Genomic DNA, 23,175 nt, shown 5'->3' with positions numbered 1-23,175 from the left:
TCACCATGTCCTCATGGCTCCCACTTAGCATATGGACTCTGTCTGCAGCCATCCAGCCCTTTGGGGCTGCAGGTGGGAGCGGGCCAGCATTGCACTGGACTGCAGCTTGGTGCTCCCTGCTGAAGGGAGAGGAGCTGGGATACTGTTTACCCCCTCCCCTGCCTCCGAAAAGACTGGTTCATTCTGTGTGGGAAGAATCTGGTACACGCTTCCCCAGCGTGTGCATGTGTCATTTTCCACTCATGGTGGGGAGTTTTGCCACTCCTCCACTGCCAGTAAATAGGTGCAGTGGCTGCAGGCTGAGAATTCTTTGGGGCTGTGGGGTGGGAGTGGGGCTGGAGGAAAAGAGTTTCTGTCCTACCCCACCTATATTCCCCACCCCCTTCTCCTCACACACATGCAGCCTGCAAGCAAGCTCTGGTAGAGCTGCAGTGAGAACATCGGCAGGTGTGGGCTCATGCAGGGGGAAGGGCAGGTTGATGGAGGGAGCTCAGTCACCCTGGTCCTTATTTTCCCCCTCAAGGATCTTGAAGGTGGCGAATTCTTCTCCCTTGCCTCCAGCAGTCAAAGAAAGCATGCACTATGGGGTCCCAGCCACCCATTTGTGCCCTGGGTTCATCCACCCACTGGGCAGTGAAACTCACTCCAGTGATGGGCTTTCCTTAACTAGGGCACATGGTAGGGGCTGGGAGGCTCAACCCACAGGCGGTAACACTCCTAAAAGCTTTCTCCTGCCCATTCAATTTTCTTGGCTTAAATGCTCTCTTTTCTGGTCTTAGCACCCCAGAGCGGTTTTGGTTCCCCTCAGAGAGGCAATGGAAAGGCTGCCTTTGCTGTGTCGTATCTAAACTGGGCAGGAACAATGAATTAGGGCCCACACTGAACATTGGTTCCTGCTCTGGCCTGCCAGTCGCTGTTTAACCTGCTGGCCCAATGTTCCTCGAGTCACTCCCAGGTTTCATCTACAGAGTTAATAAAATGGTGGTAAGTGAAGTCAAGTTTCAACTCAAGGAGTGTTTTGGGGCCGCAGCAAAATAGCTAGTGAGTGAGTGAGAGCCCCTGGCTGCAGGAGCCAGTTTAATTGGTCTAGGGGTTTTTACGAGCAGATTTTATGTTTAAGCTCACACATGGCCCAGGAGCGATGCTGCAGCAGGGCATTACTCTCCTGCATGGGTCCTGAGGGAATTCAGGTCAAGCCTAATTATACCTAATTGAGCAGCCCCACTGCACAGGGCTTGCAAAATAATGGGTGTAGGCTGGAGAATAAAGCAAACAAGATGAGAGGTAATTAGTGTCGGAGCTGGGACCATCATGCCCTGGTAAATACCCAGCAAGGTGTGAACCTCCTGAGCAGCCCTCTCATTCCACATTTGTACAGGTTATTCAGCACTACCAGGACACTAGGAGAAATTCAGTTCCCTGCTAGCAGCTGAGTCTTTACAGCCTAGGGAATAGGGCACTGGACTGGGACTCAGGAGACCTGGGTTTGATTCTTAGCTCTGCCATTGGCCTGCTGGGAGACCTTGGACAAGTTTCTTCCCTGTGCCTCAGTTTTCCCTATCTGTAAAATAGGGACAATGAGACTGCCCTCCTTTATACAGCACTGTGAGATTGAAAGGTGGAAAGCGCTATAGAAGAGCTAGGGATTTGTTAGAGCTGCCATCTCCTGCAAATGGATCCAGGTTGTTACTGGTTTCCTGGCCAGTGTCTTTTCTCCAGACAGTTCTCCAGGGGGTGGGTATTTTGGATTGATTTCTTTGTCTCATGCCACAATAGTGCTGTGTCCTTCTATAGTCCCTTTCATCCTGGGATCTGAGGACTTTGCAAATGAGCCTCACAACATTACTGTGAGTAGGAAGGGTAAGACATGTATAGGGTTCCGTTTATCCTGCACTGTAATGCAGCCACTTCTTGGATGAAACACAATAACTTTAACCATGAACAGCAATGTCCAAAACAGTTTAAGAGAAGTGAAAAAGTTCAATATCCAAATGAACTTGCCAAGAGAATTTAGAGCAGCAGGATGAAATTACCTGTGACGCTTCCTGCAGGCACCCAGGGTTGTGAGGCATCTCGCTACCGCCTGCCTTGCCTGTGCCTGCTGGGGATCCTTGACTCCACTAGCCACGGACAACGCAAGCACTGCCCTCTCAGCTTAGCAGGCCCCTCTGTCTCGGTGCAGGAACGCTCCACCTACTCTCCCTCAGGGCATCTCCCGGGAGTGGACAGCCCAAATCCAGGGGCACTTTCCAAATTCACACATCTGCTACTCGCAAAGGAATAGTACACGCCAGTTTCACCTCAGAATCACTGCTCCACTTAACACACAGCACTTATACTGGTTTTCACTATATACATATCTAAGTTTATTTAACAAAGAATTAAGATTCAAGAAGAAGCCCGTAGAATGATGGAAACAAATGGTTACATATAAAAAAATCATAACATGCATTCTAGAGCCTAGACTTAGCTAACAGGTTACGTTTTAGCCCTATGGAGTTTAGCCCACCCCAAAGTTTTTCTTCCAGTGTTTTACAGCCTGGCTGGCTGTGACCGTCTGTTCATAAGGTATGGATGCTGACAGCTTATCCCGTCGGTGAAGGCTACCAAGTACACCCCTGTATATTTCATCAATTCATTGTCTATATTTTTAAACTCATGAGCTGCTTCTAAAACAATTCCACAGTGACATAGAAATGTAGCTCCCTGTCTAGCAGGTCATGGATGGAAGGAGGCGTGCCCAGGGAAGGCATCTGTCTCTTCTACAGCCCAGGCACCTCCCAGAAATACCCTCCTAGGTCTCTCAGAATCAGAGAGGCCTATAAACATGTTACAGTAAAAGCTTTGTTATCCAGCATGTTGGGAGGATGGGGGGTACTGGCTTGGAGCTGCAGGGACATGTCGCCACTTGCGGGGAGCCACCCAAGGTGAGCGCCACCCCGGATCTGGATACCTGGAAACCCTATCAGAAATGCCAGTTTCTAGAGCTTTCCAGTTGGTAAAGTGCCAGATAACACAGCTTTTACTGATTTATCTTGCTCTAGCCTCTTCTTTGTTTGCCCTGACTCTCTGGTAAAGATCTTTCATGCCTGGACATAGCAAAATTGCCCTTATTTGTGAAGAGAGAAACCAGCGGGGACCTCATTTCAGATGGGGCTAGCGGATGTGAGGGCTTTATTCAGGTAAGTGGGAGCGATGTTTTGAGCAGTGCACCAGAAGCAGCCATGTAGCAGTTACTGCTTCTGGTGTCACAAGGATTCCCAGCACTGAGCTGAGTCCAGGATAAATGTACACCCAATGCAGTAAAATCACCTGCACCATCCCTGGCGCTTTGTTTCTGGCTGATCTTGTATATTGTCCAGTAGAAGTTGGTTGCTGTGTTCGCTGCAGTTGGGCACAGTAGCCAGCAGAGGGTGCCGTGCGTCCATCCAGCCTGCTCACCCTGGCTTCATGCTCCAGCTGCTTGGCACTTGCCCTGGCCTGTGTGCATAGCGTTTGTGAGCGTTTGGGCATGTCCGTTTGGTTCCCATCTGCAATGCCCACTCCCCACAGCCAGGCCAGGTTATTCTCGCACCAGGGACTCTGCTAATTCACAGGAAATCAGGGAGAGTTTAATTGTTTTCTCCTCTTTTTTTCCCATGCAGCTGAACAAAAGGTTCATCATCAGTTTTCTCCATGCCCATGGGAAGCTGTTTACCAGGATTGGGTGAGTGTGCAGGATGTTTATTTTATTTTCCTACATTACTAGTCTTTTTGGAATTTAATATTGTTAGCAACTAGGCTGTGTTTGTAACTGAGGGCATAGGGTGTGAATTCTTGCAGGCCTAGCCTCCTGGTTCTTCTTCTCCTTAGCCGCCCTCCATCCTGTGCTGGTTATTGTTTGGGCTTTTTCTCTTCTCACCCACCTCGAGGCTGTGTCCTGTCGGGCCCTGGGACGGAGTATAAGCCTGGCCCAGCCCTGTGGGCTTTGGAACTCCCAGGAGCTGCCTTGCATTTCCCAGATCTCCCAGTCCTCTCCTCTGTATGACTGTTCCCAGCTTTGCCCACCGCGTTCTTACCCAGCTCTCCTGGCTTCTTCAGGTCTCACTGACTGCTCAGGTGTGTTTTTCTTGAGGAATTTGCGTTCCTCTGACTGCAGACCTGCTGTCCAGAAATGGTGAGACAAACGCTCTCCCTTAGTCGCTTTGGCTCCTTTTCCTTGGAGGCTGTTGGCTAAGCGCTACCCTGGCAGTGGGAGCTCATTTATAAAAAGTGCTCTTAGCATGTCTGTCATAATGGGGCATCAAATAATTGGATGGCCGTCCTTGAAATACAGTGAGTCTGATCAGGTCTGGGCTGAGATCCCAGCCTGGGGGATTCGGGTCTGACCCAGGGAGCACGAGTGCAGCCTTCCCGTGTTGTCTCTGTTAGTCATCTGAGATGGGCCTGTTACTGTCAGGTGCCTGTGGTGCGAAGTGCTTGTGTCTTTGCTTTGTGTCTGGTGTTGTGGTGGGACCTATTTCTCAATCCAAATACCCTGAGTTGCTCTGTGTGTAATGTACCTTTCAGTATGGGAGCTACTTGCTCAGCACCATGTTCCATCTCTTCTCTTCCTCCCCGCGGCCTAGAGGGTGGTATTGTAACCAGGTTTCCCGTGGCTCCTGCAGTCTCTGATAGGGCCGTTTGTTACCAGTTACCAAACTGAGACTTGTTACAGGCCACCTGAGAGAACCCAGCACTGGCCTGACTGGCTCATGGTCCTTTCTGGGATAGCAAATTCTTTTGACTCAGGCAATGTAGGTTCTTGCTCTAGCCAGGATCTGTCTTTCAGCCCTTCCCTGGAAAGCCCTCCCCAGTCTTATGGGCTGGAGGATGTCTTCATTAGTAGTCATGTAGAAACTCGCAGTGAGCTTGGCTTGGTGTAAAGCTGCAGTTCCTGCCCCAAGGAGCTCACATTCCAAGCTGGCTGAGCAAACGGTGCCTTTGAAGCCACAGGTACCTGCAGTTTCTGTTGTCTTTCCGTTTGAGTTCAGGATCTTCCCATCTCAATGCAAAGTATGAGCCACTCTGGCTAATTCAGAGGAGCGTGAGCCCATTGAGCTGCTCATGGCTAACAATGTGAATCCCAGTCTGTGTCATGAGTCTGTTTATCTGAATGTGGGCAGCATGCTGGCCTGGAGTGAGGAGTCAAAGAACTGGATGTCCTCTTGGATGGAGAAAAAAGGGCAGATGGAACTTTTAGTAACTGAATCGTGTTTCTCTGCCTGAGGGCACTGTGTCCAAGGACCTGCCTGTCCTGAGCTCTGCCGAGGCTGTGCTCATGGCTGAGTTATGGTTTGAACGCTTGCCAGCAGGATGGATTAATGGGGATGTTGTGGTGATCGCTTGCAGATTTGTCTCCTGAGACTTTCATGAAATTAAGATGCAGCATTTTAGGAGGTCACTTCCCAGGACAGCCATTTAAAAAAATCCAAGTATGTTTAATGACAGACTCTCTCCCTGCCGTTCCTATTAAGGGAACTTGAAAGTAATATCAAGCCCCGGAAAGGGAAATCAGCTGGTGGTGCTAAACAGCTTCTGTGCTTAAAATAGGTGAATGGGGGAAAATAGATCAGACCTACTGTTTGTACCTAGATCATTAAACTGTGGATGGCATGGGCTGTGTTTTGTGGCATTAATTAGAATGTCTCACCACTGAAGACCAAAGGCCGGCAGTTCAGTGAAGACTTCCACTTCACTGCTAACCTGCTGGGCTCTGAGCTCAGTGGGCTTACCACACATGCTACCAGATGTGCTTGAGTATCAAAGCACAGCTGCCAGAGTTGATGAAGCCTTCACTCCTTCGAGCCTTCCAGAGTCCAAACATGACAATAACGTTCATTTCCTTTTGTAAGAAAGGAACAAATGGGGGAGAAATCCACCCTGCAAAGGGGCCCTTTGCCGTGCTGAGGTCTGGGCCTTGTTTGCACTCACAGGATGTTGGCTCTGTGGTGAGTTGTACATGGTACAGGAGACTGTATCGAAGTCCGGAGGCCTTTAGAAACAATCCTAGCTCTTAAACACCAGGAATGTTCCCTCTTCCAGGGGGAGCAGCTTGACTGTGCTGAAAGGGGCCAGCCCCATTCTGGAGGGCTACAGAATAGCAGGGCTGTTGTAGCAGCCAGCATTTGATGCAGTGGATGGCTTTGTGCTGCTTTGGCAGACAGTGTGGAGGGCATGGGCTGTCCTGCCGCTGGGTTGCACTGGGTTTTAAAAGGCACCGTGAAGCGCAGCCTTTAAAAGTAGAGTGGGTTGCACTTGGAGGATGTTGTTGGATCTGTGACGACTAGGGCCCTACCAAATTCACGTCCATGAAAAACGCATCATGGACCATGAAATCTCTTTTGTGTGCTTTTACACTGTACTATACAGATTTCACAGGGGAGACCAGTGTTTCTCAAATTGGGGGTCCTGACCCAAAAGAGAGTTGCGGGGGGGCTGCAAGGTTATTTTAGGGGGGTCGCAGTATTGCCACCCTTACTTCTGTGCTGCCTTCAGAGCTGGGTGTCCTGAGAGCGGCGGCTGTTGGCACCCAGCTCTGAAGGCAGCGCCCTGCCAGCAGGAGCGCAGAAGTAAGGGTGGCAATCCCACACCAGGCCACCCTTCTGCGCTGCTGCCTTCAAAGCTGGGTGGCTGGAGAGCGGCGGCGGCTGACCGAGGGCCCAGCTCTGCAGGCAGCAGCACAGAAGTAAGGGTGGCGATCCCACACCAGGCCACCCTTCCTTCTGCGCTGCTGCTGGCGGGGCTCTGCCTTCAGAGCTGGGCTCCCGTCCAGCAGCCGCCGCTCTCCGGCCGCCCAGCTCTGAAGGCAGCACTGCTGGCAGCAGCAGCGCAGAAGTAAGGGTGGCCGTAACGCAACCCCCACTACAACAACCTTATGACCCCCCCACAACTCCTTTCTGGGTCAGGACCCCTACAGTTACAACACTGTGAATTTTCAGATTTAGATAGCTACAATCATGAAAGGATGTTGGGGAAGCCCAACAACATTGTCCTTGTGGGTTACCAGACGCATCCCATTCATCCAGCATAGAGCCTTCTCACATTGCAAGGTCTGAATCTGAGTGGGGGAGGATAAAGGAAATCACTACGTTTGCTGAGTGTGACAACTGGGCATGTCCTGGAGGCCCCTGCGTTCAACTGCTCTAATGCTGAGGCTGCCCCTGCTTTTCCCAGGATGGATTTCAGCTTTCCTGTGCATCTCTGGAAGGGCACACTGGAGCCTTGTGCCACTACTGACTGGATCTGGCGGTCTTCCTGGCACAGTGCCCTGGCATTGGCTCTTCACCAGGACAGAACCACTTGCTGGAACAGTGTGGGGTTTGTTGGGGGAGTTCAGCAGTAAGGATGGGAGTAACACTCTCTCCAGTCCACTAGTATCTCTGGAGGATGTTAACAGAATCTAGTGAAATTAGACATTTTTAAATCAACAGGTTCAGATAACGTGCATCCAAGATCTTTAAAAGAGCTGGCTGAGGAGCTCACTGGACCATTAATGTTGATTCTCAGTAAGTCCTGGAACACTGGGGAAGTTCCAGGAGACTAGAAGAAAGCTGATGTCAATATTGAAAAAGGGTAAACAGGATGACCATGTCATTACAGACCTGTCGGCCCAACACTGATCCCAGGGAAGATAATGGAGCAGTTGATACAGGACTCAGTTAATAAATAATTAAAGGAGGGTAATGTAATTAACAAAATGAACATGGGTTTATGGAAAATAGGATCTATCAAACTAACTTGATATCTTTTTTTGATGAGATTACAAGTTTGGTTGATAAAGGCAATAGTGTTGATGTAATATACTTAAACTACTGTCTGGGGTTTGGCTTGGTACCATATGACATTTTGATTAAAAAAACTAGAAATATATATAATTAACTTGGCCAATATTAAATGGATTAAAAGCTGGCTAAGTGACTTTTGCAATGTCTGAAAATGTAATTGTAAACAGAGAATCATCATCACTGAGCAGGTGTGTTTCTACTGGAGTCCCTCAGGGATCAATTCTTAGTCCTACGCTATTTAACATTTTTATCAGTGAGCAGGATGAAAAGATAAAATCATCACTGAAAGTTTGCAGATGACACAAAAATTGTGGGAGTGGTGAACAATGAAGAGGACACGTGACTGATAAGATTGGGATTGGGATTGCTTGGTAAACTAGGCACAAGCAAACAATATGCATTTCAATATGGCTAAACGTAAATGTACACATCTAGGACTAAAGAATGTCGGCCATACTTACAGGAAGGGGGACTCTGGGAAGCAGTGACTAAATAAGATTTTGGAGTCATGGTGGATAATTAGGTGAATGTGAGCTCCCCATGTGAAGTTTTGGCCAAAAGGGCCAATGCGATGCTTTTGGAAGCACAAACAGGGGAATCTCAAGGAGCAGAGAGGTTACTTTACCTCTGTGTTTGGCACTGGTGCAACCACGGCTGGAATCCTGAGTCCAGTTCCAGTACCCACAGTTCAAGAAAGTTGCAGATAAATTGGAAGGGGGTCAAAGAGCCATAAAACTGATTAAAAGGATTAGAAAACCTTCCGTATAATGATAGATTCATGGAGCTCGATCTGTTTAGTTCAGCAAAAAGAAGGTTAAGGGGTGATTTGATTACAGTCTATAAATGCCTACAACGGGAACAAATATTTACTAATGGGCTCTTCAGTCTAGCAGAGAAAGGTCTAACCCAGTGGTTCTCAACCTGTTAATGCTGCCCACAATGTGTTAAGTGGGGTGCAAGTTGAGAACCGCAGCCCCCTTCCACTCTAAAACTGCCCACAGTGCCCTATGACTGGCACCCCTGCCCAAAGCAGGGCCAGGTGTGGAGCCCTGGGCGCAGTCCAGGCAGCTGGACCCCAAATCCTGCTGCATGGGGCCGAGCAGGAGCAGGGTCCAGACCCGGACCCCGCAGGGCCGGGCAGGAGCAGGAACCCAGACCTGAACCCTGCAGCGCAAGGCAAGAGCTGGGACCCAGACCCCACGGCAAGGGGCTGGGCAAAAGCCTGGACCCAGACTCTGACCTGCAGGGCCAGGCAGCAGCCAGGACCCCCAGCCCCCGGTGGGGCCAGGAGTGGAGCCCCACCTACAGCCTGGAGCAAAACCTTAGTTCCTAGAGCCCCCACCCGCAGATCATCTCTCCCGTCCCCTGCCCTGTGGCACGACCAGCTCTCTGCTGGCAGGATTACAGGTGCAGTCTGCAATAGGTTGTCTCCTCCTCAGCCAGCCCTGCTCCCTGCCGGACCAAAGCGGCAAATTTTGAATTTTTTTTAGCACACAGCTGGGCCGCAGCTGTGTGCTAATTGGGCCATATGCAGCCCGCGGGTTGAAACCCGCTGGTCTAACCTGATCCAACAGCTGGAAACTGAAAGTAGAGAAATTGAGAATGGAAATAAAGTGTAAATTTTTAAAGGTGAGAGTAATTAACCACTGGAACAATTGACCAAGGGTTATGGTGGATTCTCCATCACTGGCAATCTTTAAATCAAGATTGGATGTTTTTCTAAAGGAACTGCCCTAGGAATTCTTGTGGGGAAGTATCCTGGCCTTTGTTATGCAGGAGGTCAGACTGGATGGTCACGGAATCTATGGAAATACCCTCTAGTAGACGTCCCCTGCAGAAGCAGAGAAGAGGCAGCGCTGATGGATTGAGCAGAGACTGGGAGAATGTGTCTGCCCCACATATCTGTCTGCCATTAGTTTGTGAATCCTTTGGAGGCAGGGATCTGTCTTACTCAGGGCTGTAAAACAGCTTAGCACCCTTTTGGGGCTATATAAAGAGTGATACTAAATGAAGAGCAGCATAAATGTGTCAGGTTTCCTTGGATGAAGGTGCCTGTAACTGCTAAGGCCTTTGGTGTTGAAAGGACGCCTTGCTCAAAGCTGTGGCATTGCATCTGGTGGCTGGTCCCTCTTGATGAGTGATAGTAGCTGTGTATGTTTCAGGAAACAGCTGTGGTTTTGACACTGGTTTTCATACAGTGACTACCAGCATCTAAATGAGACTGTTAATCTGCAGGGGACCCCACATCCCTCTCCCGTGGCCAAGCTGGGGCTCTCACAGATGAGACACACTGCCAGTGTTCCGGTGCTGGGTAATGTGGAGGACCCTGACTGCCCACCATATGACCAGGGGGCTGGGGCCAGCGTGACAGAGCCCGCGCACTGGGAGCACTTTCCTCTACAGGAAGTGGCTCTCTCAAACAGATGATATTTACAAAGTCAGTTGCCCCCGAATCCATGGGTGTGGGTCAGGCTGACTTCTCCATTCTGTCTGCCAGCTCCAGCACTCCATGGGCTGCTGCTCCCCTGCAGCTGATGGGTGGGGTGGCTATCCCAGACATGCAAGAGCTGTGAGGGTCTCCCTCTGTCCCCTCCTGAAACGGATGGGTTGTGCTGCTGTCTCCCTGTGCCCCGAGGCCTTGGTGCAAGCATTCCTGTTGCTCTCTTTCTGTCTGCAGGATGGAAACGTTCCCTTCCGTGACAGAGGAGGTCCTGAGGGAGTTCCAGGTGCTGCTGAAGCATAGCCCCCCTCCCATCGGAAGCACTCGTATGCTGCAGCTCATGGCTATCAACATGTTTGCGGTGTACAACTCCCAGCCCAAAGGTACCAAGCATTGTCAAGGAGGGGGGCTGGGAAGTTTTGCCCTCTTCTGTGTGGCGAGTGATTAAATCTATGTTGATGAAGAAGAGCAGGGGAGAGGTACTGAACGAGCAGCCTTCAGGGAGGCAGAGCTGCCTTTGAATGCCTGCTCTGTGGAAGGCAGTAGAAAGGGCCCTGAGGCCAGCATCCCAGGGCCTCTCCCCGGAAAGCACTGCTCTGTTCTGAGTGGGGAAAAGCTTACGAGTGTCTTCCTGGAGTCAGGCATAAGTGTGTTGTGGAGGAGGAGGATGCTGATCCGTTACACCTCACTTAGAGCCTGTCCCCAAGAACTGAATGAATGCTGAGTGATTTCCTGACATCCTTTCCCAGCACCTGTCTCTGGCCCCACTTGGAGCCTTACACTAGCGCTTAGAGGCAGGCCTGAAGGCAGCTGCTCTCCAGAGGCACCGTCCGTGGCATTAAAGGGACAGCTCTGAGGGAGCATGCCTAGTCCAGTGGCTGCCGAGCTCATTGCTGAGCCTGTTTGTAGGTAGCTGATGGAGGCGGTAACTGAAGGGCCAGGAAAGGCGGCTCACCCTGGACAGAGCCAGCTGGGAAACAAAGCAGGTGTTTCCAGATGGGGTATCCTTGCTTCTCTCCTTGCGCCTCCTCCATTCACTCTTGGGCAAGGTGTGTTGGCTCCTCTACCTTTATAGCCTTGAGTCTATTGAACAAGTGGCTGTCCCCAAACCCAGTGTTCTCCCTGAGCCTGAGAGCGGGCTCCAGGGTTGAGTGCCCTTTCCTCAAGCATTCTGCAGAGATTTCTGAGTTGGCTCGGTCTTCCCCAGTTGCCTGTTTGTTTGCAGCTGTACGGAATGACAGTGGGGTTGGACTTGCACTCCCAGGGCAGGAAGAGCCCGGCGTTTAAAGCACCAGCTGCTGGATGTTTAGATTTGGAAGGGGGCGAGGCTTCTCCTGCTTGCATAGTGCACTGCAGTTGTGTCCAGAGTGTTGGGTTCTTACAAACACAACGAGACACGATCCCTGCCCCAAAAAGCTCGTGATTTCAGCTTTTCCTCTGCAAACAACTGGCTCCTTGTAATGCCAGACTAAGTGATTGGGGGACGAGATCAGCTGACTGGGTGAATTGGTGTGATGGAGAAATAGGAAACTCTCTCTTTCCGTCTGCATCCCAGCCTGCTTCACAGGCATCTTCCTGTCTTAAGAAGGAACTGCCTCCTTGGAAGTCACAAGTGCTGCTGCTTAGGTTGGGCTCATGAGCCAGGCACCCTTGTCCCTTCTGCCAGCTAACCAGACAGCGTGTTTATCTTTCCCAGCTTCAAAGCACTTTACAAACATGAGCAAATGCCTCCTCTCAGCCCCCTGGGAGGCAGGTCATTGTCCTTATCCCTGTGCTACAGATGCAAGGATGAGCACAGAGTAGGAAAGGGCCCTAGCCAAGGTCATGCCGCAAGCCAGAGGCAGAGCTGGGACTAAAATCCAGATGTCTTAACTCCCAGTCCTGCACTCAGACAACCAGCTTTAGCTGCTGCATTCCCAGTTCCAAGGGGATGCAGGCAAGGGGGAGGGCGCTGAGGCTGTCTCTTCTCTTGGTGTGTGAAATAAGCCCAAATGTTCTTAAGTATCCCTCTCTCCTAAGTGAGTAGGTGCAAGCCAGAGGCAGAGCTGGGACTAAAATCCAGATGTCTTAACTCCCAGTCCTGCACTCAGACAACCAGCTTTAGCTGCTGCATTCCCAGTTCCAAGGGGATGCAGGCAAGGGGGAGGGCGCTGAGGCTGTCTCTTCTCTTGGTGTGTGAAATAAGCCCAAATGTTCTTAAGTATCCCTCTCTCCTAAGTGAGTAGGTGCCTGCTGCACCCAGCTTCATGTCTCTGTAGGGAGCAACCCCTTTCCTGCTTGGGGTTCAGTAGTGAGTGCCTGGAACCAGTGACTGTGTTCATGAGATGCCTGTGAATTGGAGGATACTGCAGTTCCCACCTGACACTCAGCACTGGTGAAGGGTTTGTTGGGGGTCTTGTGCTCGGCTCTCGTGTTTGAGACCCTAGGATGCTGCTGATCACATTCGTGGGGTAGAAATACTATTGTCAAAGTGAGCTTGTTGCCAGCCCGAACATCCTGGACATTTCCGGGGTGTGCATATGTTGAATGCTGGCAAAGTCCCCTGTGAGTTTGAATCAGATTTCATGGTACTGAGTGGTACAAAGAGCTGGATACTGAGGAGAAGCAAAGGGCTTGGAGTTTTAAATGTATGCAAGAGCATTTACTGCATTGTTGCCAAGTGCCCAGTGCATAGCTGAGGCATTGGCTCCACGCCCTGGTGTGTGGGCTGCTGTGGGCAGAGGGCTGAGTGGAGCTTACTGCAGTGATGGCTGGTGGGAAGATGCATGTTTCCATTTCCCAGCGTATGAGTCACCTTCGGTGTGTTGCACTTGCACGGACAGCGACAAGAGGGGGTGTTGTGGTGATCAGCATCTGTGTGTATGGAGGAGGCTGAAAGGCCTTAAAACCTTTGCCTAATTATCATCAGCACAGTCACTGAAAGGAGTGGTAAATCATGAGTGATTCCATTCAGCGGCCTTCCCCAACAGCCTCTGCACTGCTGGGCAGCGTGTCAGTGGGGAGAGCACGGCAATGCTGTCCCACATGCATGCCTGCATGTGTGGTCTCTGTCAGGGGGCAGTCTGTCTGGTCTCTGCTCAGAGCAGGAGTTATGCTCTCTCTAGGGCAGAGAGGGTTCATTCATAGGCTCCCTGCACTGCCCTGGGGCTCCTGATGTGGAATAGACCTGCTGCCCGTAGTGTTAGTTGGCTCATGAGCCTTCCCTTTGCTCCTGTTGATTTCCAGGCTTTCAAGACCCCAGTCTGTACTAGAAAATCTTTTCAGAACTTCCCTACCAGCTGCTGCCGCTGTGTATCAATTAGACCTGCTCTCAGTAAGGTTAGACTGTGTGGCGGCTCCTCCCTATTAGGGCTCCCATTGCTGTTCATGCTGAGGGAGCTGGACTGGTGCTAGCAAAGGGGCAGCGGGGCTGGTGTCAGGCTACCTGTCCCTGTGAAACTGGGACTGGTTCTATTGCTTTCATTAACAGACTCTCACTTGACTCCAGATGGAGCCAAGAATCCCACTCAGGGTCTTTTCTCCTGATGGAGCACCCATTAACCAGTGATCTAGCCTCTCAGCCACCCACATGGAAGAGGTGTTAGGAAGGGTCTATTGCTCCCAGCTGCTGCCTCATATCAGAGCCATGTAGTGCTATGGCAGAACCTGGACTGGAATGGGAAGAAGAGAACTGGACGCAGGGATGGGCGCTAGGTGTATCTGAGGCTGCAGCTTGTGCAGTTGCTGTCCCTGTCTAGTGTGAGCTGTCAGTGGCTGCTGATACCTTTGAGGCCATCCTGGGCTCCCAGAGAAAGGCAGGGACCTTTTTGGGGTGGCCATATTTAACAGTTTGGTAGCCATCTGCACATATGACTTGCAAGGAAGTTTGGATCCCTTTATCCAAACCACAGACACTCCAAGAATTCTAATTTTTTTTAATTCTGTAATTTGGGGAAATAAAACTCTGGTTTCTGAAAGGGCTAATTGAAGCCGTGCTTGCAGCAGGGGCATATTGGTGGGAGAGAAACCCCTTCCCAGCCCATCTGTGCCCAATTTACTCCAATCTGGCCTCTCTGGGGCTTTTTTCTTTCTCTCTCTCTTTAATAATTTGTTTTATAATTCCTGGAATCAAACCCATCTCAGACACACTGTTTTATTTTACTGTATTATTGGATTATACTTCCTATAAATCACTGGATGTTATTCATAGGCCACCACCGGAATAACTTCCCCTCTCCCCTGATGGGTCTACATTCCACACAAATGCACACCAACCTGGGGGCTCAGCAGAGGGCACCCTAGAGACACTTCCTGGAAATCCCAGCAAATTTGCCTGGCTCTGGGTGTGAGGCATCAGGCTGCAGCACCTGGATGCCTTCTGGCACTCACAGTCCTGTTGCATTTGTTCTTTCGAGTTTGTGAGGAACTCGGACTGAAAGGGAGGGAATTGCCACATGTGCATCCCCAGCTTATGTGGGGAATGGAGTGCAGAGCCAGGGCTGGGTACTGCTGGCTGGGCTCGTGATCAGGGAGACAGGCCCGTCTTCAATCAGAAGAAATGTCAGTGGAGCGTGAACCTGTGTGACCTGCTGACCATTAAGTAGGGGTCTTGCTGTTTGGATGGCAGTCATACCACCAAGGTGGCTTTGGAGCATGGGAAAAGGTTCATTAGGGCAGCTTATAGGAAATCAGTCTTTAATGTAGAATCACACTGGTTTGTGGCTAGGGCTTGGCTGGCATGGGCCAAACCCTGGGCCCGCTCTCCCATATGGTTCCAGAGGTCTTCCTCCTCCCCCTCCCCCATAAATAGGGCCTGGAGGGCAACAGAACTGGTGCGGCAGTGCTGCACAGGGTCGGGAGTGCAAGCTGAGGAGAGTCCCCACCCCTGTACACATGGAACTGTGCTCTGGGGGCCTCTGGAGCAGCCTGGAGAACCGTCATTGCACATCCTCTAGCCACCGCTGTGACGTGCAGAAAGGTGTGCGTCCGGTAAAGGAGCAAGCTAACGCTCAGCAGAACTGTCTGGTGCATAGACCTTCTCTGCACCAGTTCCTGCCAGGTCCACTGCAAGACATAACCTGATAAAGGAGTCTTTTTGGTAGTGCAAAGTATCTGTGCCCCCAGGTGTGTGTGAGACCCTCCCCCTTCTTCACCAGGTGCATGTTCAGCATCTGTGCACAGCTGGAGAAGGAGGCATCACTCATGTAATTCTCAACTGAATTCATTGTGTACTTACTCTGTTACCGAACAGACAGCTCCCCTGTCATCCTGCTCCTATGTGCGGCTCTGTGCTGAGTGCGCTGTGTGCTTCGCTTTAGTGACCGCAAATGTTCTGACTTGCGAGCTAGACTTGTGAACCCTTAAAATAACCTTTGAGATGTTGGAAAGGCGAGCAGTGTCTACCGTTGGCAGCAGAGCTGGGCCCGTCTCCGAGTGTCTCTTCAGCGCTCGCTTGGTTTCCCGCTAGGGATCAGGCTTTGTTTGACGAGCTAACTGCAGCATCGGAAAAAAGGCTTAGCCGGAAATACTTACTGCTCATCTAGCGCAGCCGCATCTCAATGGCTTTTTGTGAGGGTCTAACCACATCATGAGTATTGGAGCACACAGAAGGTGCTGGGAGCTGAGCCCAAAGAGGTCCAGTGCATTCGAGCTAGTTTAAAAATAAAACACTGCTGTGGACAGCAGCCTTGGTTTGGTGGCATTTTAAAATTAGGTTTAAAACGAGGCTTAATGAAACCTCAGACTCCAGTTAGCAGAAGCAGCGGTGTGATCGCCCTGGCTGAGAAGTGGAGCTCAGCCCTTTCTCCTAATTCTCCATCTCTGTGGTAAAGCTCAGCTGGCCAGTTCTCGCGTTTTCCATAGTTGGGTACCTGGAGCAAGAGGAAAATCAGAGGGGATTCTGCCAGGCAGTCCAGGCTTGGTGAGGAATGGGTTCTGTGCACAGTCTGGAAGTCCAGCTTGGACACATCTCAACTGCGTGTTTTACCCATAGCTGGGATGCCGTGTTATAACTGGGTCTCCCGACATGGTAGGGTTTACATGCCTCTAGAGCAGGTCGGTGCTGTTTCCCTTTAAGGCTGACTGGGTGTTACTGTCCTTAGTGTGTGTGGGGGGGGCCCGAAATGACTGTCCCAGAGCTTTGCTTTGGGGAAGAGAGTCATTAAATTTCCCCTTCTCCTTTGACCCCTCTTCTCCCTGTGCTTGGATCAGGAACTGCAAACCCAGAGCCTGGGGCAGGAACGTCTCAGACTTGTGACCTAGCCCAAAGGAGAAAGGGGGCGTATTGCAGAGTTCTGTCACAGAGTGTGGGGGAGTCTGGGCCCTGCACCCCTCTTCCTGGGATTCACTGTGACTCTCAGCCAGCCAGTAAAACAGAAGGTTTATTGGACAATAGGAACACAGTCTAAAACAGAGCTTGTGGGTACAACCAGGACCCCTCTGTCAAGTTCTTCTGGGGGGCAGGGAGCTTAGACTCCAGCTTTGGGGCTCCCTGTGTTCCACCACCCAGCCCAAAACTGAAAACAAAACCCCCCCAGCAGGCTCCCTCCTGCAGCCTTTGTCCAGTTTCCTGGGCAGAGGTGTTACCTCCCCTCTCCCTCTCCTGGCTCAGGTTACAGGTGCTCAGGTATCCCATCCCCAATGAAACTCCCCTGCCACATTCCCAGGTCAACACTCCCCCCTCCCTGCTGCATCAAAAGTTCACAGACTATTTTGGACTGCTCGCCCTACCTAAGGCAGTGCTCAGCTCACTGTGGAGATTGGGTTGGGAAGAGTACGCACTGAAGGGAACCTGGGGATTGCTGCTTGCAGGTGGGGTTACGTTTTATCCTCAGCCTAATATTGAGGACAGTAGCAGCACCTAGCATCCACAGCCATGGACCCAGGACCCTAGTGTGCTAATCACTGTACAGGAAGAAGGTCCTTGCCCCAATGAATTTACAATCTGAGCAGTGCCTTGGCCTTTGTACACATCTGCTTAGTGTCTGTGCTGTTCACTTGAGGAGAAAATATGCACCCACAGCAACCCCTGCCACTTTCATAGGCTGTGTGCCTGGCCCCTTCTGCTCAGGAAAAGCCTAGCTCTGGCATAACAGTGAGTGCTGCAGGTCAGCATGGAGGTGCATTGGCAGAGATGTGAGAAGGAAACGTCGATGAAACCTGCTGACACTGAAAGTGTGGGGCTGGACTCCAGAGGGATGCAGACGTGGCTGGAAGCACTGGCAGACAGTTAGGGTTTGCTCTCTCAGGTAGCTGTGGGGGTGGGGTTTGACAGGACGCCGGGAGCTCCTTTCAGAGAGGGAAATCTGTAGGTCAGCCACAAGACGCATCAGTAAAGTTCAGGTAAGCTGCAGTGGTCCTAACATGCTTCCTGAGCTCTTTTGGCTGGTGGCAACAATATTTAGACTGAAGTCTTCCTTTGCTTATTCCCCTCAATTTCCTGTTTAAAAGGCAGATTGTCACATATCTGGGGATTTATTTACGGTAATTGGAATTATTCTCATGGCTTCTGACTTCCACCTTCTGATGCAAGACTGCACAGTGCAAAATGTCCAGAACGTCATGTGACTTTCCCCCTTGCCACCAGTGCCAGCAGGAGATGCAGTAATCAGCATGCTGCAGGGAATTTCCATTTGCAGTTCAGGTTTCTGAAATCTAGACTTTGGCTTCAGAAGCAGCGCATGGAGCAGGACTTTGTGAAGGGAAGGAAGAGGTTTCCAGTGTTTGCCAAGTGCCTGCCTTTGTGTAAGATTCTCCAGGCCTCCCCTCCAGCTGGGGCTGTGCAGCAAAAGTCCCTGTTGGGCAGTCTTATTAGGTGAACTCTTCGGGGGCTTCTGTCAGGCCTGCCTGTGATGTAAGCACTTCCCCACTGTCTGCTCTCCAAGCCCTTGCTCAGGAGAGAGGGCGAGACCTACATCTCATTTCAGGGCAGTGAGCAGAGAGAAATAATTTGTAATCACAAAGCTAGACTCTGCTTTGCAGCCCAGGTTCCGCTGCCTGAGTGTGCAGGTTAGGACAGATCCCATGGCACTTCGAGTCTGTTTAGAGAGCTTTTCTGCTGTAGTGTGACACTGAGCCCAGACTGGCTGTGGGACATGCCTCCCTCGTGATGTATTTTCTGGAGCTGACGGAACCATGGGCATTTCAGAGAGACCCTGTGAGGGGCATGTGCTGTGTAAAATGAAACTAAAGGCAGGAAATGTTGAGCTCTGACAAAAAGAAAAGGAGTACTTGTGGCACCTTAGAGACTAACAAACTTTTTGAGCATAAGCTTTCATGAGCTACAGCTCACTTCATCGGATGCATTCAGTGGGCTGTAGCTCACGAAAGCTTATGCTCAAATAAATTGGTTAGTCTCTAAGGTGCCACAAGTACTCCTTTTCTTTTTGCGAATACAGACTAACACCGCTGCTACTCTGAAACCTGAGCTCTGACAGACACTGCATCCCTCACTCCTAGCACTATGAGACAAGAGAGTGGTGATCAGTACAGCTGTTATGCGGTGCTTCATCTTTGTGTGGGTGTGTGGAGAAAGGGGAGTGCTTGTGCTGGGAGAGTGAGGACTGGAGGTGATGCAGGACTTATTTGCACCCTGACAGGAAATCCTCTCACTTTTAAGGAGATGTTTCATAGTCTAAATATATCTCCACTGGGTGTTGCACCTATGATTTCCTCCTGTTTCTGTGGAGCAGCAAGATAATTACTATGTTTTTATTTAATTCCGTGTTAGAGAACATTGTATACTTAGGCTCGTTACGATGTGGTAATGATCTTGATGACGTTTGCCAAGCTGCTCTGTAAGGCCTGCCAGCCCCCTGCCCTGCATCACCATGCCCTGCACAGGCTCAAGAACAGCATCCCAGCTCTGTGAGTGTAGCCTTTCCCAGTCCCCTGTGGGCTAGCGGACATTGTCAGCTCACCTCCCATCACCTTCTTTAAGAACCAAATCCCACTTAGTTCTGTCCCATCTCTTCTTGCATTTGTAAGGCACCAATTCCCATGGTAACTAGATGCCAGGTTCTTGGAGGGAGCTAGCATTGGCAGAGTGTGGAGGTGCTCTGAGGGCTGTGTTGGCGGGGATGTATAAAGTGCCTTTGTCCTGCCTGGGATCAAGGGAGGAAAGTGAGCACAGCCAGAATATTTCCACCCATATATTTCAGGAAGCCACGTGTCTGAGAATGAAAGGTGCTCCTTAAGCAAGCTCAGGTCAACAAGGAGACTCTTGCCTACCTGTTCTCTCCCCTACTTCCATCACATTTGTGACGAGGCTCTCTGGGCCCATGTGTGTTGTTGCAGTTGGTCCTGTGGCAGGGCAGTATTGGATCTGCCTGTGATGATTCTGTGGGCTTCTCTTCACAAGAAAACTTTGAGGAATCATGTTCGCTAACATGATGTTAAATCCAGCTTTGCAGTCAGTGTAGACTGGGACAAGTTGTGTTTAATGCTGTTAGTTGATGATGAGTAAACGTCTATAAACCAAGCAGAGTTTCACCTGAGCCTGCTGACACAGTGTTAAACACGACATTCTCTGTCTACACTGATTGCAGAGTTGTGTTAAACACTCCATGGTTCCCGGAGGTTGTGGTTACCATGACCTAGGGAAAGCCAGGAAGTGCCATGGAAAGGAGATAAGAGACTTTCTCCAAATGGTAATGCTGTGACTAGAGCAGCCCTCATGGGAGCTTCTGGCTCAGCCCAGAGCTCTGACCCCACTCTAGCCTTCTGCAGCTCCTGCCATGCCCTTCATCCTTGTGTTGCCGATCTTATTATTCTTCCTGAGTTTTGGATTGGGTCAGCAGGTTTCCACAGCCTTTGTACAAAGGGCCATGCTGTGTACGGGTTGGGAAAGCAGCGATTATCGCCATGTTGGATGGCAACACAACAGCCAGAGGGAAACTGTGGACATGCAAACCAGTGAGAGAAATGCAGTTTGCTGGCTGTTCTCACACACCTGGTAGTTGTGGCTATGCAGTCAGGTTTTGTTTTAACCTTACTCGGATACCTACTGGGAGCTCAGTGTGCTGAACTCCCCAGCATGCTCTCCCGGCGTTTGCCTCTCTGCGGACTCCTGGTGCGTCTCTGCCTAAGCCAGAATGGAGACAGGGAGGCTTGCGTAAGCAAAGCCTGCTCTCCAGATAATGGCACCGACGCAGAAAGGAGGCCCCTGCTGCCAAATGTACATTGGGAACAGCATAAACCCTTCAGAGCGAGTCCTAGGGAGCCAAGGGCTGATGAGACCTCGCAGTTGGTGCTGGGAGCAGGCCTCACCCTTCTCTGGGGCCCGAAATGTGCAAGGTCCATGTCAGAGAGGGGAAGAATTCTGCCACATGTGCTTGTGTCTTTAAAAGTAGGCAAAGCGGAAGTGATGCTCTCAGCCCATCTGCACTTGGGGCTGCACACAGAGAGCTAGACGCACTGCAGCTGGTGCGAGGCCCTGGCAGTGCGAGGAGCTGCTGTCTGTTGGGGTTTACTGCTGTCTACGTTGAAACATGGCTTGGGAGGGGGTTAGTGGCACAGTGCCAGGCCCTGTTAGCCTGGCCTTTTCTCTCCCTCTTCCCCCCCTTTCCCCCCTCCCCGCTTTAAAGTCACATTTCCAGGCCAGACATAGAATTAATCTCTGGGCACTTCACATTGCTGGCAGCACAAAGCAGGATGTGGGATCTTTTTTTCTCTCTCTCTGCGTCTTGGCTGACTTTTTTACCTCTCGAAGAATTTGGAAGGGCCGTGAGATTCCCCCCCACTCCCCCCTTGCCTCAGTGCCGTGCAGTTTTTCAGCAGGCTGATCACCCTGCTGTGGCTTCACCCTAATAGATTTCATATGTTGATGCAGTTGACATCAGTATCAAACTATTTTACATGTGATCTGGTGTATTTCCTGAGGAAATCTGCAAGATATTTATTAAGAACTAATAAAATAAACCTCTCCATGAGCTTTTAGGTAGTTTTCAATTTTTCATGTCTCTCTCGTTTCCTCTTATCAATGAGTTTCTATTTTCTCCCTCCTCTCTGACCATTGCAAAAGGAAACAAAAATAAATGCTTTAAACCATTCCTGAATGGACCCTGAGAATATTTCTGCAGTGATGTATCAGCAAAGTTGTATTTTTAGTGAAGTATTGTCAAGACCAAAAATATCCCGCTGTAGTGCATCCTTTTTATAGGTCTTTGTGTGTGTTTTGAGTGTTGTTCAAGCTTGCCACACAGTCTGCCTTTCTACTACTGCAGCTTTGCCTCCTATCACAGCTGGAGTCCATTAGGCCTTGAAAATTAAAGTAATCCTGGTTAAGAAATAAAAATTAATCAATCTAGTGGAGCTGCATTTTCCCCAGCTGAGCCTGGATACCTGCATGGCAGCACTGACTTGAAAGACTCCAGCGGACCAAGAATGTGTGGGTTGGGAGTGTGCTGTGGTCCAGTGGTTTTGCTGCTGTGTTCTTGCCACTGAGGGTGTTCCCTGTACCAAAGTTAGCTTGCGCTGTACAGAAAGCAGCAGTTTTCCCTTTCTTGGTGCGTTGTGGAACATCCACACCAGCAGGGTCTGCCTGTGGGTTGTAGTCACCTGATGGCTCCTTCTCAATGATCATTCCAAGGTGCATTGGAGAGCAGATGTATGTGTGTAACTGATCGGTGACCGACATCTACCTGGGAGCTGGGTTTGGTAGCCCAGTTACCCTAATGTCAACTTCATATGTTCCAATAAATTCTCTGTATGTGCTTTTTTGGCATCTAATTCTGTGCCTTCATTGAGCTGTATCCCTAATGGAAAGAGCCGAAGGTCAGAGTTGAGCTGAGCAGTTGCATTCCCCCACCCAACACCCAAAGTGCAGAGTGGCCTGACGGAGAGCGAATCCATCGCCCAGTCTGTACTCAGTGTTCTGGGATGAGTGGCAGTGTAGGCAGAGCCTGAGAGTTACTGCTGGCTGCTGCTCGTTATTGAGGCCACTCCTGTGCAACCATTTCCAAGACGGAATGTCCCTGCTGGCCAGAGTCTCCAAACGCCCCGCGGAGAGGTGGGGGCCAGCACTCTGGTTTCCTGGATGCCACCGGCAGCTGGTGCTGTAACCAAGGCCTGTGGAACTCAGAGAGACCACAGAAAACGTTATGCATGATGCTAATCCAGGACCTCAGTTCAGGAACTGGTGTCCCTCAAACTCTCGCCAGGGCAGTAGGGCCTCTTTCCCTGGCAGCCTATCTCATCTGAGTCACTTGCCTGGTGTACTCATGGGTGCCTAGCATTACTGTCTGCTGCTGTCCGGAGATCTGCAGTCCTCAGTTTCCTGTAGAGCAGTTCAGCAAAAGCAGTAAATAGGGCTTGTAAAAATTTATTTTATTAGCAAGAAGTGTTGGTGGGTAATTGGCCATAATTCGAACCCGGCCAGATTGGAGATTAATCAAAAATCCCAGAGATCTTTTTACCAGAACTGCTAGGGTTGCTCCTTTCCCAGGCGGGCGGGACTGCAGGGCTCTGCCCGTGCTGTACCCGTCCTTGAGGGTGTTTGACGCTGGCATTGGAAGAAAGGAAACCTTGTTTTCTAAGAACTCTGCTCTCTCTCAGCTTGATAAGCATTTAAAATAAAAGCTGCACAATTGGAATTGGCAGAGCATCCTCATTCTTTTGTCTGTCTGTTTATTTTTTCCCCTCATCCCTCGACATGTGTGCTACAGCCCACGGTTACTACACCCCGAAGAACTGCAGGCCTGGAACTCTGCAGACTCGCACCAAGTTCTGCCCACCCCCATCCTGGCTCTTTGAAGCCTGGCTAAGCAGCAGAGCTCTGGTCTGCAGACCCGAGCTCCGTCTCTGTTCCCAGTGTCACTTCCCAGGGCTTGGTGCTGGGCTGTGACCCTGGCTGCCTCGCGGCCTGCCAGGGCACTTGGCTATATCACACACCGTACTTTCATTTCTGCTTGGTTCTGTGCTGGAAGGCAGCAGCAAAGAGCCTTGGAGCAGGTT

At 50.6% G+C, this 23,175-nt stretch overlaps 1 protein-coding gene across 5 annotated transcripts in view; it reads left to right on the top strand.

Annotated features, from left to right (window-relative positions):
• Nucleotides 1-23,175, top strand: part of SMG6 (SMG6 nonsense mediated mRNA decay factor) — a 165,325-nt gene that overhangs the window by 36,411 nt on the left and 105,739 nt on the right. For all 5 annotated transcript variants that reach the window (XM_073315355.1, XM_073315354.1, XM_073315350.1 and 2 more), the window contains 2 exons: nt 3,645-3,706; nt 10,483-10,628. In XM_073315355.1, coding sequence (XP_073171456.1) covers nt 3,645-3,706; nt 10,483-10,628 — 208 coding nt within the window. The remainder of the gene's footprint in view (nt 1-3,644; nt 3,707-10,482; nt 10,629-23,175) is intronic.

Source organism: Lepidochelys kempii, chromosome 17 (genome assembly GCF_965140265.1).
Source record: "Lepidochelys kempii isolate rLepKem1 chromosome 17, rLepKem1.hap2, whole genome shotgun sequence".
Taxonomy (NCBI): Eukaryota; Metazoa; Chordata; order Testudines; family Cheloniidae; genus Lepidochelys; species Lepidochelys kempii.
Note: the sequence above shows the minus strand (reverse complement) of the source record. Positions and strands in the feature narration are given on the sequence as shown.